We start from the raw sequence: 16753 nt of genomic DNA, 5'->3' as shown, positions 1-16753 counted from the left end.
CAACCAACAAGCAAAAATCATGTGCTGTAACCTCTAGAAAATAAACAGTGACCCATAATGTGTACTGTAACCTCTAGCAGCCAGTCAGTGAGCGGAAGTGATACACTGTAACCTCTGGCAACCAATCGCAATCGTTGCCTGATCTCATTCAGAAAACTGATTTTGAGTCTAGCTACTCTCAAAGATGTCTCAAAGAATGTGCGAAAAACTGCATGTAGGGGGGCCCAAGAAAATGTTTGCCCAGGGTCCAATCAATATTTAAGACGGCCCTGTATAAGAGTCAAATATCGCTTTTGTAATCATATACAAGATCCACAATCCCAGTCTCCCTCAGTAAAAGGTGGTCTGCTTCTGTGTTTTTTCTGTACAAGTTACCCATAGGAAACCCATATTGGAAATAATTTTCAGCTATCAGTAGATGTACTGTACTGCTGCTGTGGTTTACAGACTTAGTTTTAGCTTACAGCCATCATGCATCAAACAAACAACAGAAATTGCTGCCATCTAGTGGCCAAATATAATACAGCAGTCCTGCCAGACTAGGTTTAAACACTAAGCGCTGGTTTACAAAACAAGGCTTTGGACAGGCTTTGTTAAAGCTCTCTGAATGCCAGTCAAAGCCCCTGTTACTAAATAAAATAGTTAGCTTACAGTCCTGTTTACACCTTGCTTTTGCTTGGTGATTCGATGAGGCTTCGTTGGGGCTTCAAGCGAGTCTTGCCATAGACTTCTTTGGAGGCTTTGAAGACGCTTTGAAGCACCACTGAAGCTACATGGGGTATAATTTTTGAAGCAAGGCTGAAGCAAAGCAAAAGCAAGGTGTAAACAGGACTGTAAGCTAATCATTTTATTTGGTGAGAACGTTCAGAGAGCTTTAACAAAGCCTGTCCGAAGCCTTGTTTTGAAGAAAGTGTAAACTAGCTGTTCATGTGTGTTTAAGCCGAAGCAAGTGTAAATGAGCCCAAAATGAAAGAACTCCAGGCAGATATACAAGACACAAATTATTGCAGCTCAATATTCATTATTAAGTCAATAAATGTTTTTCTTTTTACCAAATGCTAGGACTCCAGAACGACATACTCAAAGTGCACTGGGAACTTTCATACTTGCATATTCAGTCAATTGAAGAAAAACTTCAAACAGGGACATTAGCTCTGGTGAGGTGGCACAGCGACCTTCCATCTGTAGGCACCTGACAGTCGCTAAAACCTCAGAGATACAGAAAGGAGTGTGAGGCCAAAACTAGATGAAAGATTCCAAGAACATTTTAATTGGTAAATAACTCAAATAATAACATATAATGTGTTTTGGGGGCAGCACCCCCTGTAGGGGTGTACCTAGAGCATTTGGCACCCAGGCCGGATTCTAAACCCCTCCCCTCCAACTGGCTGTGGCTGGCAGGCCCTCGCTGGCGTGGCAAGCTGTGGTTGGGCTGGCAGGAAGGCTGGCTTCACAGGAGAAGGAGAGGATAGGTGGGCGGCACTGTGGTGTAGTGGGCAGCACCCTCGCCTAGCAGTAAAAAGGGTCATTGGTTCAAATCCCAACCACAACACTACCCGCCTGGAGTTTGCATGCTCTCCCTATGCCTGTGTGGGCTTGCTCCAGGTAATCCAATTTCCACCCACACTCCAAAGACATGCAGGTAGGCTAATTGGCCTCTATCCATATTGGCCCTAGTATATGAATGTGAGTTACGGACCTTAGATTGTGGGCTCCTTGAGGGCAGTGACCAATATGAATGTACAATGTATAAGTACCGTATTTATCGGGGTATAACACACACTTTTTTCCCCTTAGAATCAGGGGAAAATCGTGGGTGCGTGTTATACGCCGACCCCCTGCCGTTCCTAACCTTCTCTGCCGCTCTTGGCTGCTTTCGGGTATTTTCGGCCGTTCTCGACTATTTTCAGCCAGAGCGTGGCCGATAATGGGTGAGAACGGCCCAAAATAGGTGAAAAGGACCGAATATAGCCGAGAACGGCCAAGTGCAGCCGAAAATACCCAAAAGTCTCAGAGAACGGCCAAGAACTACCACATGACTTCATCCCCTGATGAAGTCACGTGGTCATGACGTCACGCGTAGGGACGGGATAGGCACTCCATAATGACGTATGCAAAACGAGCTCGCCGGAGATAAGTGTTGTTTACATTTGTTTTATGTGAGTTTATGTGAGTACCCTGTATATATCTTTAATAAATATGCTGTTGTTTGAAACTACTACACTATGGCACTCCCCCTCTTTTGATTTGCTCTTGCTCCCACTGAGAGACAAAGACCTAAGAGAAAAAGAGAACCTATTGGGATAATTATCCATCCAGATCCAGGGATACGGGGAGAAGAATTGAATACGCCCAGTGTTTTTATATATGCGGTTGCCTCTTTGCCGCAAGGTAGGGGGCCATTACTTATTAGAGTGTGGACGCACGAAGTAAGGGAAACACCTGGATGTTTGCACCTTTGTGAACTGTTACACATTACTATATTGGCACAGTGAAGCACCTGCACTTTGGAATTTGTTGCACCATATGCATGGCTAAATGTACTTATATGCTGATACAAAATTTAAGGATTTGCTGAATTAACAGATTCATTTTGAAATCACTGAATCTTCATTTATATATTTGATGGATCAAATTTATTTTTGTGTCATTTATTTATATATTCAATATTTCTCTGCATAATTTTGCACAGCTGAGTGTCACAGAATACACGTTTCTTTTCACATAGCACTAGTGCACTGTTTTTGGTGCACTATGGAATATAAATTTTTTTAGTGATACTATTCACCTTGCACTTTATTGCGGATTTTGCACTATTTGTTATATATCATTATTTATACTTGCATTGTTTGCATGGAAGTCATTTGTTTACACATTTTTTTAACTTTGATATGGTACACTTGAACTGAAAGGTGAAAGTACATACTATTTTTTGTTTGCACATTAATTTCTGTTGCACCTAGAGTAATATAGACCGTTCTTTTAATACTATTGCGACATTTTATCGGCTGGATTCTGTATTTTTTCAGCCTATTAATCCAGATGGCCAGAGTAATGTATTTCTATCACAATTAGAATATCCTTTATTATAGTCCTTGCAACCTACTTTCTCTCCCTAGAACAGCGCAACACCACTCTCTTTATAATGAGAACTACCCAGCGCCGCCGAGATACACAGGACATCCGCTCTGTATCTCGGTGGCGCCATTTTTAAACAGCAAAGACACTGACAAGCCTGCAAATAACTGACAAGGCTGCAATGCAAGGCTGCAAATTACACTGATAAGGCTGCATTGATGGGCATTTAAATGTAAGTGTTTTTCCTTAAACTTCCCTCCTAAAAGTTTTTTTCTTTTAAATTCCCTCCTAAACTTGGGGTGCGTGTTATACGCCAATAAATACGGTAAGTACCTTAAATAATAATAATAGGTAAAAGACACATTGATGTATGTCCTACCATGGGTCTCTAAGTTAGGTTAACCTATGGGAGGGAGACAGGAGAGCCCCTCCAAGGAGAAGTGTCAGTTTGCATTATATACATGAGTGCATTGTGTTTGTTAGCAATCCTCATGCCTTAAATTAAAACTTTGACACTTTTCCTTCTCAATACCTTGTTACTTTCATGGGGATGCCTGTCTTCCTAATAAACTTTTCAAGGTGTAAAAAAGTGTTGACCTCATATAGCTAAAGACAAGGGTGGGACATATGCTGCCATTGATGGGCACTAGGAGAGGAAAATTACAATTACAAACAGAACAAACAAGACCCTCTGATTCTTCTTGTGCCAAATTGTAATGTCTGCCTTCATTTTGTAAAGCATAGAGCAAACTGTTGGCACTATATAAATCCTGTATAATAATCTCAATAATAAGTATGGGTAAAACCTTTCTGGTTTTCCTAATGCCCAAATGGTAGCATACGTACTATAGCATAAACACTGACACAGGAGAATGCTATTCAATAAGAAACGGCTGCACGCCACAGCAAGTCCTTGCACCATTTATTGTGCGATTTCCAATATAAAGTGACCCTGCTAGTTAAAGTGGTTGAAAAGGCAGAAGTTTTTTTTTTTATCTTAATGCAGCAGCCCCCCTAATACTTATCTGAGCCCCATCTTGATCCAGGGATATTGTACGAGAGACTCGGCTGTCCAGGACTCTCCCTCCTGATTGGCTCTGAGACACACAACGGGCGCCATTGGCTTCCGCTGCTGTCAAAGTCAGTGAGCCAATCAGAGGGGAGAGGGGGAGGGGATGCACCACGGCTCTGTGTCTGAACAGACACACAGAGCAGTGGCTCGGCTGTCCCCATAGCAAGCTGCTTGCTGTGGGGGCACTTGGCAGGAGGGAGGGGCCCGGAGAGCAGGCAAGGGAACCGAGAAAAGGAGGATCTGGGCTGCTCTTTGCAAAACCACTGCACAGAGCAGATAAGTATAGTATGATGACCATTGTGAGCTGGGGATAGGTAGCAGGTACAAAAGTTCCCTGGGGTGAGGACACTTTCAGGCACAGATACCAGTCCAATGTAGTGGCAAACTGTGCTGTGTTTATTTGTGTTATTTACCAGTGCTGTACAGTGAAGTAAACAGAACAAAAGTTCAAAACTTCCAAAAAAAAAGTCCTAGATGTGTCCTGGCATTAATTGCACAATCAAAAATCCTGACCATCAGGCTGTCTAAGCCTAATGCTACGCATCTTGATTGCTTTTCATCAACCTTATAGCTCTAAAGCCTTGTAAACACGATCGGATTTTCCGCACACAAAACCTCTGACTTTTGTCCGAAGGCGTGTGCCTGGATCTTGTCTTGCATACAAATGGCAAGGAATTGTCAGCCAACAAACACGAAAGTATTGACGTACTACGTGTTTTTTCAGCTCTTTAGTGCCACCCTTTGGGCTCCTTCTGCTAATTTAGTTTTAGTAGATCTTTGGTGAGTTGATTCGCGCTTTTCATTTAGCGCTTTTCAGTTAATTTCTGAACAGCCGTTCGTCAACCAGACATGTTTCGGAACTGGAGGAGAGAACGTATTATTTATTATTGGCCTTGGAGTTATTGCTTTGACCCAAGTCCAGTCCAGGAACAGGATGAGGATGAGTTCTTGTACCAAAAATTGGTTGCTTTATTAATGTGACTGATTATGTCATACGCCTTTGCCGCGGGAGCTCCAGGGGAATAATCCAGATGATTTTCGGATTTATCTCCAGATGATGGACCCTGCTTTCACCAACTCTTGGCATTGTTGACTCCCTGTATTAAGAAACAGGACACATGCATGAGGCTTTTATTGAATTTTTTGGTTGAATAATAATGATTTGATTTGTTATATTTTCTATTTGTTTGGATGCATAGAATGCACTTTTTGGATAAATTCCATTTGAGACAAACCATTTACCACTGACAGAATGCTTACAATGATCAGCTTTTATTTATTCATGTAAAACCTTTATCCCAAAAGAAAAACTGTTGCTGTACCTGCTTGCCTAACTGCAGTTTGGCTTCAATTTGCTAAATCTAAATCTGCTAGTACATCTAACATGCCCTTCCTCCCAGACTAACAATGCTTCTGTCCAAAGTTGCCCCTTTGCTCCTTCATCCAGAGTGCCATTACAGGAGGCGTGTTACTGACCAGATCACTAGGTGAAAATAGAGGTGACAAAAAGACTAAGAAAGGAAAACGAATGCAGCTGCCACTTCTAAGGCTTGGTAAAGTTGCAATATACTGTATTTTTGGTTTTATTGTTGCTTTAGGGCACAGGACTGTTCAGGAGAGGCCAAGCCAGAACAAACAGGTAGTGATAATAAAATGAATGTACCTGCAGTGTATTTTCCCATAATCCATCATTGCCAATGGAGAAAGCAGCTTCTATTTTATTTTTATTAATGTCCACTGTTTACTCATTTGAATCTGCAGCTTTTCATTTTGGAACTTCACAAATACCAGGCAAAGACATTTAAAAACATGATAAAAAGAGGCAAAGACCAGCACAGCACATAGAGGGGGAAAAAAAAAGAAGAGGCTCAGTCCTTAAAGCGGTGTTCCGGCCGAAATTTTACTTTTTCGATAAAAAAAAAAATACCCCTATAATCCTCGTGCTTAATGTATTCTAGTAAAAGGTATGCTGTAAACTAAGGGCAGTTTTGCCTTTTTCACCATTGATTTCTTACTTTTGTAAGTCCCAGCAGTCCACGGCCATCTGAAGCCAGACTGTATGTCTTCCTGTATTCCATGCATGCTGGTTACCCTCCAGATCTCGCACATGCTCAGAGCAACACGTGCAGTGTAATAGGTTGTAGGCCTCCTCCCCCCTCCAGGAATCAGGAAGTTTATCTACATTTACAAAAAGCTCCTGCAAAAGGTAATTACTTTTTTAAACGATGCCAATTGTAAATGATATCCCTTGTTTCTGTGCGCATATTATATATATATATATATATATATATATATATATATATATATATATATATATATATATACACACATACATACACACACACACACACACACTCTATATATCTATCTACATACATACATACACATATACACACAGTGTTTTTTCCTTTTGGGATAAAGGTTTCACATAAATAAATGCTGATAATTTTAACTGCTTCCTGATGTACATCGGCAGAATGGCACGGACAGGCAAATTGGCGTACAGGTACGTCCATTTAAAATTGCCGCCGCTGCATCGCAGGCCGGTCGGGACCCCCGTGAGTGCGACCGCGGGGATACCTGTGATCGTCTCACGGGGAGATGCCGATGTAAACAGCATCTCCCCGTTCTGCCTAGCAACAAGCGACACTGATTTCTGCTCCCTGCGATTGGAGCAGAGATCAGTGATCTGTAAATCACAGCCACACTGAAAACATTTTTTTATATATTTTTTGGGGATATTTATTATAGCAAAAAGTAAAAAAAAAAAAATGCTTATTTTTTTTCAAAATTGTTGCTCTTTTTTGTTTATAGTGCAAAAAATAAAAACCGCAGAGGTGATCAAATACCACCAAAAGAAAAAGAAAGCTCTATTTGTGGGAAAAAAAGGACCTCAACATTGCACGACCGTGCAATTGTCAGTTAAAGCATCGCAGTGCCGAATCGCAAAAAGTGCTCTGGTCTTAAGCCAGCAAAATGGTCCGTGGCTTAAGTGGTTAAGCACCCTGCGGGTGTTAAAGCGATTTCCTTATCCCTGTAACTGCAAGAGAGCTTTTTTTGTTGAAAAACAAAAGACTTACTGGCCAGATCACCAGATGAAAACAGAAGAAATAAAACCTAAAAAAGGAAACAATACACATCTAAGAATTGGTAAGCTGCAATATAATAAAGGTTCGCTTCTGGGTTTAATACTGCTTTAAACTCTGGTTGAATTATAAAGAAAACAAGATTTAAAAAAAAAAAATAAAAAAAAAAAAAAGAGCCAAAGGCACACGATTTTATCAAATGTAGATTTTATTTCGGTGAACTATTTACAAATTATTTTACCTGTAAAACAGCCCCTGTGGGGGATTATTACAATAACTTAGTTTGAAACACACTCCTTTATAAAAGGTTTCTAAGACAATGCAGACGAGCGGCAGAACCAAACTGCATTTTCGCTGATTGAGAGAAATAAAAAAAAAAGTAAATAAAAGCATTGATGTATTGCTAGACAGAAGGCTCTTTACAACTCATTACATTCACCAAGACAAGTGTGTGCTATACAGCATATACAGTAGTCCTGCTCTCTCACATGTATGCTCAATGCTCAGGAACTGGTGACTAGGGACATGTGAGATATCTACACTCGGTTATGACTGCATTCTGGAGGTCAGGTGACTCCAGGAGATCGGTTTTCCAATCAGATGCAGACTGCTTGTGTCCAAATTACAGCTATGAAACCTTTCGCTTTTTTGCAGTTGATGGTTCCTCCTGTTCATCTGGAAGAAAAACAAAAATAAATAGCAGAGATGATGGCTTGCAGTCTAAAGCAAGAGCTTTAAAACAATAGTAAATCTCAATTCAAAACACTGGGTTTGCTTTAAGGCTTCATTCAGAAAGGCACCAACACCCATCCAGTGTGCAGGCTCCTGTTATTGTGCCTTCACCTGCCCCCGGCTGCGTGCATGTAAATGTAGTGGCTGCACGGACACAGCCACATTTGACACTCCAGCAGGAGCGACTGCATAGAGCTGAATGCAGACAGAGTACATGAAGGTCCATGCACCAAATCCTAATTTTAACATGCGGCTGTATCCGTGCGGCTGCATCCAGCTGTACAGGTTTCCTGGATGCAGGTGAAATAACAAAGGCCTGCACACAGGACGGGGGTCAGCATCCATCTGAACAAACCCTAAAGCAGAAGCAAAAGCTAAATGAAAAAAAAAAAAAAAAAAAAAATCCTAGCCGATAAATATTTGTAGTAGAGACTCTATGGGATTGGGTTTACCAAAGGCAAAGTTTTTTTTTGCAAGTTTTTTGCAAGTGCAGTTGCTCCAGAGCTTAGTAAATGAGGCAAAGTGGTTTATAACCACTTGACTTCTGGAAGATTTACCCCCCCCCCCCCTTCATGACCAGGGCTTTGTTTGAGATACGGCACTGCATTACTTTAAAGCAGGGGTCTCAAACTGGTGGCCCTCCAGCTGTTGCAAAACTACAAGTCCCATGAGGCATTGCAAGGCTGACAGTTACAAGCATGACTCCCCCAGACATGATGGGACTTGTAGTTTTCCAACAGCTGGAGGGCCGCCAGTTTGAGACCCCTGCTTTAAAGTGGTTGTAAACCCTTACAAACCACTTTGACCTACAGGTAAGCCTAGATTAAGGCTTACCTGTAGGTCCAAGCAATATCTCCTAAACCTATATGGTTTAGGAGATATTTCCCCGAAAACGGGCACCGTAGACAGAGGCGCGCAGGCGCACTGAGCACGGCATTTCCAAAAATGTAGCTGCCGCGCGTGTCGACTCCCGTGCGCATGCGCGGGAGTGACGTCATCGCGGCTTCGCCGAATGACAGCGGCGGAGCTGCGAAACGCCACCAGCAAGATGGATGCGGCGGACTACAGGGGACAGCGGCGACTTTGCTGGCTCCTGTGTCAGGTAAGTGACACATAACGGACTACTATGCGATGCATAGTAGTCCATTATGCTTTGCCTTTGCAGGGAATGAAAGAGGAAGTAAACCCATCAGGGTTTACTTCCTCTTTAAGGTGCAATTAAAGGCAAAACTTTTTTTTCGTTTTGGATAGCCGATCTGCGGGTGCCATCGGACATAATTGGCCAGCACCTGCTGATCGACTTGTGCCGTGTCTAATCCCAGCACCGACACATTGCACACCCCCTACCTGGAAGTGCTGGATCACGTATTTTAAAAAGTTACCTTCAATCGGTTTAAATCTGCAACTTTCATTAATCTAAGCCCAAGAACAAAAACAGAAACAGAATAAACTGCAGCTTGCTAGGCCTTAGATGTTGAGGCTGCATTCTTTTGCTAGGGTGACAAAGCCCACTCACTGTAATTCATCTATGGACAGGGATCGCCAAACTATGACCCTCCAGCTGTTGCAGAACAATATGTCCCATCAGGCTTTGTAAAACTCTGACATTCACAGACATGACTAGGCATGATGGGAATTGTAGTTCCTGAACAACTGAAGGGCCATAATATGGAGACACCTGCCTTGGGACAAGAGATGTGTTTAGGATTTCAGCACATCTCCCCCTTTTGTGAATATATTACAAAGTTTCTTAGATCCTACCAGTGACAGCACTTCCTGTTGCAGACTGACAATCCCAAGTCACTGCCTCAAAATTAGCAGAAGCATTGCTAGCTGACCTTGTTTAGCTGGCCATTGGGATACATATCCAGTATATCAGATTTAACAACCCAATGGCCAAATAAACTGAAAACCCCCCAAAAAGGCAGCGTTCCCTGCCGCATTACGCACCCTGCTGGTGCAGTCCCTTGTAGCCTGGTTGAATGATTTCAGACTAAATAAGCTGTATTCAACAGACAGTCTGCCAGTAGTGGGGCACATGCTTCACTACTGCATGAGGTATGTGCATTACTCTGTCCACAGAACTCCATGAACATAGTAAGCTGACACACCTAACTGACATCGAAGGAGACTTCCCTTCATGTCCTATCTCATAGCCAATACAGGAAATCCCTCCAAAGTGAGGGGATGCCTGGTTGTCATCAGAACTGCGATATAAAAACACATACACCTGGAAGATTCACATGCAATGAATGTCAGATTTACTGCTTTCTGCCCCGCAGGGTATATAAAGCCAAAACATTTTTCTTTTCATATAATTTTTACTGAAAAAAAAGACAGGAAAATTATACCTACACAATATAAAATCAAACTTTTTTTTAGCAGTTTTATATCATGTAGGAAAGGGTTAGCACATCTATCAGGTTATTTTAATTTTGGAGACACAACAGGAATTTAGAAGAAATCTCTCCAAATTAAAGGAGAGAGTGGTCATAGGAACAGATATCCTCACTCAAGGATTTTCCCTCACCTCTTGCTTGGATGACAATGCAAATCTTTGGGTTTAAAGCAAGCCATAGATGATTTGATTTTCTTTCCATGGGTTACAGGAATGAATATCGCTCGATTCCCCCATCGACACAGTCACTGTTGATGGGGGAATTCCTCTTGCAGTGCTATTGTATTCTGCTGGTAGGGGGCACGGGGAGCCTTCCTGGCTGGCAGAACACAATGATTACTGCCAAAAGCTATAGCCGCCGGCAGTAATCACATGCAAAAAAAAAAAAAAATCTGACGGATCGACTTGGGTACAACCAATCTGCCCATAGATGGGTTGAATCTAAGCTGGTCCCTGCTGAACAAGGACAAGATTCGATCCATCTATGGCTGGCTTTACCCCCATTTTCTGTCTCCGCAACAAAGCTCACCAGGACAGAGGAATGAAGCAGGGAAAGAGGTAGCAATAAAATCTGACAAAGGGTCTAACCCTACTTATGCCCTTTACGCTGTATACAGTATGGAGATTGTATGACCTAGGAATGTTCTCCTACCTGGAGAGTCAGTAGCTGTCTCTTCATCTGGAAGAAACTTAGCCTTGGTCACCTGTTGAGGAGCATCATCTCCATTGTCTTGGTACATACTGGACCATTTTATAGCCATGTCCATTTCAGGGGGTGGCCCCTTCTTTTCTTCTACCTTGTAGGATGCTGGAGGAGGAACTGCATTCATTTTCCATGCTTTAAACTCTCTGGGAGGCTGTTCCAATAAAATAAGAACATTACAGATCATCAGATACTGAAGAAGAGAAGAGAGCAAGTGCAGAGTTTGCTAAAAAAAACTAATTGTAAAGCAGAGCTGTGACATAATGAACTCTGTATATACCGTATATACTCGAGTATAGGCCGACCCGAATATAAGCCGAGGCCCCCAATTTACCCCCAAAAAAACTGGCAAACTTATTGACTCGTGTATAAGCCGAGGGTGAGACATGCCTGTCCATCCCTGTGTGTGTGTCCGTCCATCCCTGTGTGTCCGTCCATCCCTGTGTGTCCGTCCATCCCTGTGTGTCCGTCCATCCATCCCTGTGTGTGTGTGTGTCCATCCATCCATCCATCCCTGTGTGTGTGTGTCTCCATCCATCCATCCATCCCTGTGTGTGTGTGTGTCTCCATCCATCCATCCCTGTGTGTGTCTCCATCCGTGTGTGTGTGTGTGTGTGTGTGTGTGTGTGTGTGTGTGTGTGTGTGTGTGTGTGTGTGTGTGTGTGTGTGTGTGTGTGTCCAGCCTACCTTTGTCCCGAGCCTCCGTCCCGTGCCTTGCCTCCTTGCCTCCTTGCCGTGCCGTGCCTCCTTGCATCCGTCCCGTGTCGTGCCTTGCCTTGCCCCCGTCCCGTCCCGTGCCGTGCCGTGCCTTGCCTTGCCTCCGTCCCGTGCCCTCTTCGTCGGCGGCCATTGTAAAATTCAAAAGCTGCGCCGCCGCCTTCGCCTGTGATAGGCGGAACACTGAATTTCCCAGCAGCCTGTGTTCCGCCTATCACAGACGTCGTATCATCCTCGTCCGTAGTACGAGGATGATACGATGTCCGTGATAGGCGGAACACAGGCTGCTGGGAAATTCAGTGTTCCGCCTATCACAGGCGAAGGCGGAGCCGGAGGCGCGGCTTTTGAATAGAATGGCCGCTGTCTGTCTGCTCGACACGCTGATCGAGCGGGCAGACAGCGATGACTCGAGTATAAGCCGAGGGGGGCACTTTCAGCCTCAAAAAAGAGGCTGAAAATCTCGGCTTATACTCGAGTATATACGGTAATATTCATTCCGAGATGAGTTTAGTTGGCCCTGTTCAGGCTTGTGAAGTCTCCATTAATCCTGACCGGAATCTGAGATTCTTCTTGATGCCACAGGGAACTGAACACAGACACGGCATCACAGCTGGCATCATAAAGGGGCAGCAATCTATAGAAACTAATCACTGACATTGGATTGGAGTGTAAAGATTAAGCAAGTGAAAATGGGAGTTTAAAAGGTGCAAAATTAATTAACTTTGAAACAATATCAATTTCATAATTTTATTAAACATATATAAATTTAAATAAAAATAAAAATAAAAAAAACAGCACACAAAATAATGCGGTTGCAATACAAAGGTTTGTTTTCTCTTTTAAAAATAATTTTTCAATTTATATATGTATAATAAAATTATGAAATTGATATTGTTTCAAAGTTAATTAATTCAGCACCTTTAAACTCCCATTTTCTCTTGCCTAATCTTTATACCTATATCTTGGGGAGGCAGCGATTGTACCAAGACCTCTCACCCCTGGTATAAAATGTATTTATTGGATTTTGGTGAATGTTGGGATAATGTTTGTACAGATCCCACATGGCAACAATCAGAAGGAAAACATTTTCAATAGAGCAGAGCAGAAATGTCAACTTGTATGAACACCACGGGACAAAGCAGGGAACTAAAATGTTTGGCAAAGTTTATTATTTTGCCACCCTGGCCTCAACTGTGCCAGGTAAGGTGATAAAAGTGTGAACATCTTTTAATAATCTAAGAGTAAAAACACTAATCTCCATCCAACCTGTAAATCCCATATCCCTGTGTACCTCTCTCTCTTGTAAGCCCTTCATCACAATGACTCCACTTCTTCTTCCCATCTCTCTCCCGGCCAGGGACCTACCCGTCCCCCCAACTCTCGCCCGGGACCTACCCGTCTCCCAACTCTCTCCCGGGACCTACCCGTCTCCCAACTCTCTCCCGGGACCTACCCGTCTCCCAACTCTCTCCCGGGACCTACCCGTCTCCCAACTCTCTCCCGGGACCTACCCGTCCCCCCAACTCTCTCCCGGGACCTACCCGTCCCCCCAACTCTCTCCCGGGACCTACCCGTCCCCCCAACTCTCTCCCGGGACCTACCCGTCCCCCCAACTCTCTCCCGGGACCTACCCGTCCCCCCAACTCTCTCCCGGGACCTACCCGTCCCCCCAACTCTCTCCCGGGACCTACCCGTCCCCCCAACTCTCTCCCGGGACCTACCCGTCCCCCAACTCTCTCCCGGGACCTACCCGTCCCCCAACTCTCTCCCGGGACCTACCCGTCTCCCAACTCTCTCCCGGGACCTACCCGTCTCCCAACTCTCTCCCGGGACCTACCCGTCTCCCAACTCTCTCCCGGGACCTACCCGTCTCCCAACTCTCTCCCGGGACCTACCCGTCTCCCAACTCTCTCCCGGGACCTACCCGTCTCCCAACTCTCTCCCGGGACCTACCCGTCTCCCAACTCTCTCCCGGGACCTACCCGTCCCCCAACTCTCTCCCGGGACCTACCCGTCTCCCAACTCTCTCCCGGGACCTACCCGTCTCCCAACTCTCTCCCGGGACCTACCCGTCTCCCAACTCTCTCCCGGGACCTACCCGTCTCCCAACTCTCTCCCGGGACCTACCCGTCTCCCAACTCTCTCCCGGGACCTACCCGTCTCCCAACTCTCTCCCGGGACCTACCCGTCCCCCAACTCTCTCCCGGGACCTACCCGTCCCCCAACTCTCTCCCGGGACCTACCCGTCCCCCAACTCTCTCCCGGGACCTACCCGTCCCCCAACTCTCTCCCGGGACCTACCCGTTCCCCAACTCTCTCCCAGGACGTTCCTGTCCCCCAACTCTCTCCCGGGACCTACCCGTCCCCCAACTCTCTCCCGGGACCTACCCGTCCCCCAACTCTCTCCCGGGACCTACCCGTTCCCCAACTCTCTCCCAGGACATTCCTGTCCCCCAACTCTCTCCCGGGACCTACCCGTCCCCCAACTCTCTCCCGGGACCTACCCGTCCCCCAACTCTCTCCCGGGACCTACCCGTCCCCCAACTCTCTCCCGGGACCTACCCGTTCCCCAACTCTCTCCCGGGACCTACCCGTCCCCCAACTCTCTCCCGGGACCTACCCGTCCCCCAACTCTCTCCCGGGACCTACCCGTTCCCCAACTCTCTCCCGGGACCTACCCGTTCCCCAACTCTCTCCCGGGACCTACCCGTCCCCCAACTCTCTCCCGGGACCTACCCGTCCCCCAACTCTCTCCCGGGACCTTCCTGTCCCCCAACTCTCTCCCGGGACCTTCCTGTCCCCCAACTCTCTCCCGGGACCTTCCTGTCCCCCAACTCTCTCCCGGGACCTTCCTGTCCCCCAACTCTCTCCCGGGACCTACCCGTCCCCCAACTCTCTCCCGGGACCTACCCGTCCCCCAACTCTCTCCCGGGACCTACCCGTTCCCCAACTCTCTCCCGGGACCTTCCTGTCCCCCAACTCTCTCCCGGGACCTACCCGTCCCCCAACTCTCTCCCCGGACCTACCCGTCCCCCAACTCTCTCCCGGGACCTACCCGTTCCCCAACTCTCTCCCGGGACCTACCCGTTCCCCAACTCTCTCCCAGGACGTTCCTGTCCCCCAACTCTCTCCCGGGACCTACCCGTCCCCCAACTCTCTCCCGGGACCTACCCGTTCCCCAACTCTCTCCCGGGACCTACCCGTCCCCCAACTCTCTCCCGGGACCTTCCTGTCCCCCAACTCTCTCCCGGGACCTACCCGTCCCCCAACTCTCTCCCGGGACCTACCCGTCCCCCAACTCTCTCCCGGGACCTACCCGTTCCCCAACTCTCTCCCAGGACGTTCCTGTCCCCCAACTCTCTCCCGGGACCTACCCGTCCCCCAACTCTCTCCCGGGACCTACCCGTCCCCCAACTCTCTCCCGGGACCTACCCGTTCCCCAACTCTCTCCCAGGACATTCCTGTCCCCCAACTCTCTCCTGGGACCTACCCGTCCCCCAACTCTCTCCCGGGACCTACCCGTCCCCCAACTCTCTCCCGGGACCTTCCTGTCCCCCAACTCTCTCCCGGGACCTTCCTGTCCCCCAACTCTCTCCCAGGACCTTCCTGTCCCCCAACACTCTCTCAGGACCTATCCATCCCCCAACTCTCTCTTAGGACCTACCCATCCCCCCAACTCTCTCCCGGGGCCTACCCATCCCCATTTTCAAATAGCCCCCCATCCAAATCTATTCGTACAGCCCCCCCATCCTCTATGTATCCCCCAACCCTCCTCCAGGGTCACCTCCTCGGGGGGTCGGATGAGCCTCTTCTCCCAGTTAATGGTCGAGGAGCTGGAAGGTGCGGACAGGAAGGCCGGGCGGCTGACAGTCTGGAAGAGCTCATCAGGTCCGGGCAGGCGGCGTGCTGGGGGCGGCCTCTTCACCTCCGCCGCCCTCTTCTCCTCTTCCCCGTCCTCCTCCTCACTACTACTGTCCGAACTCCCATATTCCGCGAAATAACTCAGAGGATCCTTTTCCTCCGCCGCCATGGTGCACCCTGTAACACCGTCCCTCACCAGCACCGCTTCCAGGGGAGAGGGGAGACATTTCCGGGTGCACACTCACGCACTCTCTACGTACGGAGGGAAAGAGAAGCGTCCTGCTGCTGAACAGCGCCACCCAGCGGCCCCTCCGCGCACTGCACCCTCTGCAGAGCCCTGTATTCGCCTTCTGCACAGATATCTGTATGGGGGCTGCACTGCTGAAAATGCCATCTGCTGGGCTGTCACCGGCTTCTGAGTTACAGGCATGCAGGGCAAGAGTCAGAGGGAATCTAATAGGCCTGAGCTGTATTCCTGTCCTTGTCAGCAACTCAGAAAGTCCTTGTGTCTTTAATTGTCGAGCAGGGCAGTTTTATCATTTTTGCACACGTGTTAACTAAAATCTGCATTTTTTTTGCTAGAAATGACCCCCCCAATTCCACCTCAAAAAGTGTATATTTTCTGAAATCAGAGGCCCTGGTGAATAAAATGGTGGTAGTTGCAATTTTTTATGTCATGCAATATGTGCACAGTTTTTTAATCAAAAGCATATTTTCAGGAAAAAAAATACATTAAAGCGTTGCTCCACCCAGATGGTGACGTTCCGCTTTAAGGCCTCCTCCCCCGCTACTGTTTGTGGACTTGATATTTTGGGGAGGGAAGGAAGAGGATACCCGATTTTGACAGGTACCCGCTTCCACTTCCTTTCTGATTGCCTTCAGCAATTGTAATTGGAAATTCTCCTTCCCCTCCCGAAATTTTCTGGGATACATGAAAGGTTCCAGAAGACTTGGGGACCAGTCACGGAGCGCAGCACCACTCGCGCATGTGCAGTGAGCACCCAGCTGTAAAGCCACAAGCTGTCACATCCAGGTGTCCATAGTAAAGATGCCGGCGCCGCTAAGTGAGTATTTTCTGAAATCAGAGGCCTTGGTGAATAAAATGG

At 46.7% G+C, this 16753-nt stretch overlaps 1 protein-coding gene across 1 annotated transcript; it reads right to left on the bottom strand.

Annotated features, from left to right (window-relative positions):
* Positions 1 to 7426: 7426 nt before the first annotated feature.
* Positions 7427 to 15891, bottom strand: CUNH1orf52 (chromosome unknown C1orf52 homolog). The gene is made up of 3 exons (XM_077450321.1): positions 15571 to 15891; positions 11019 to 11223; positions 7427 to 7911 (listed from the first exon to the last, which is right to left on the bottom strand). The coding sequence occupies exons 1-3, from the start codon at positions 15814 to 15816 to the stop codon at positions 7865 to 7867; spliced, it is 498 nt and encodes a 165-aa protein (XP_077306447.1). The 5' UTR covers positions 15817 to 15891; the 3' UTR covers positions 7427 to 7864.
* Positions 15892 to 16753: the final 862 nt, after the last annotated feature.

The sequence above is a fragment of the Lithobates pipiens genome, unplaced genomic scaffold (assembly GCF_037356315.1).
Source record: "Lithobates pipiens isolate NorthernLeopardFrog02 unplaced genomic scaffold, aLitPip1_a1.2 Scaffold_23, whole genome shotgun sequence".
NCBI classification, from domain to species: Eukaryota; Metazoa; Chordata; class Amphibia; order Anura; family Ranidae; genus Lithobates; species Lithobates pipiens.
This window is presented reverse-complemented; position numbering and strand designations above follow the sequence as displayed.

Bases quoted from the DNA above. Each gene is read 5' to 3' on its own strand.
- CUNH1orf52 (XM_077450321.1), bottom strand. From the start codon at position 15,816: ATGGCGGCGGAGGAAAAGGATCCTCTGAGTTATTTCGCGGAATATGGG. The intron at 11,224-15,570 runs GTGACCCTGGAG...TTATTGGAACAG, and splicing joins TCATCCGACCCCCCGAGGAG to CCTCCCAGAGAGTTTAAAGC. The intron at 7,912-11,018 runs GTAGGAGAACAT...TTTTTCTTCCAG, and splicing joins GACAGCTACTGACTCTCCAG to ATGAACAGGAGGAACCATCA.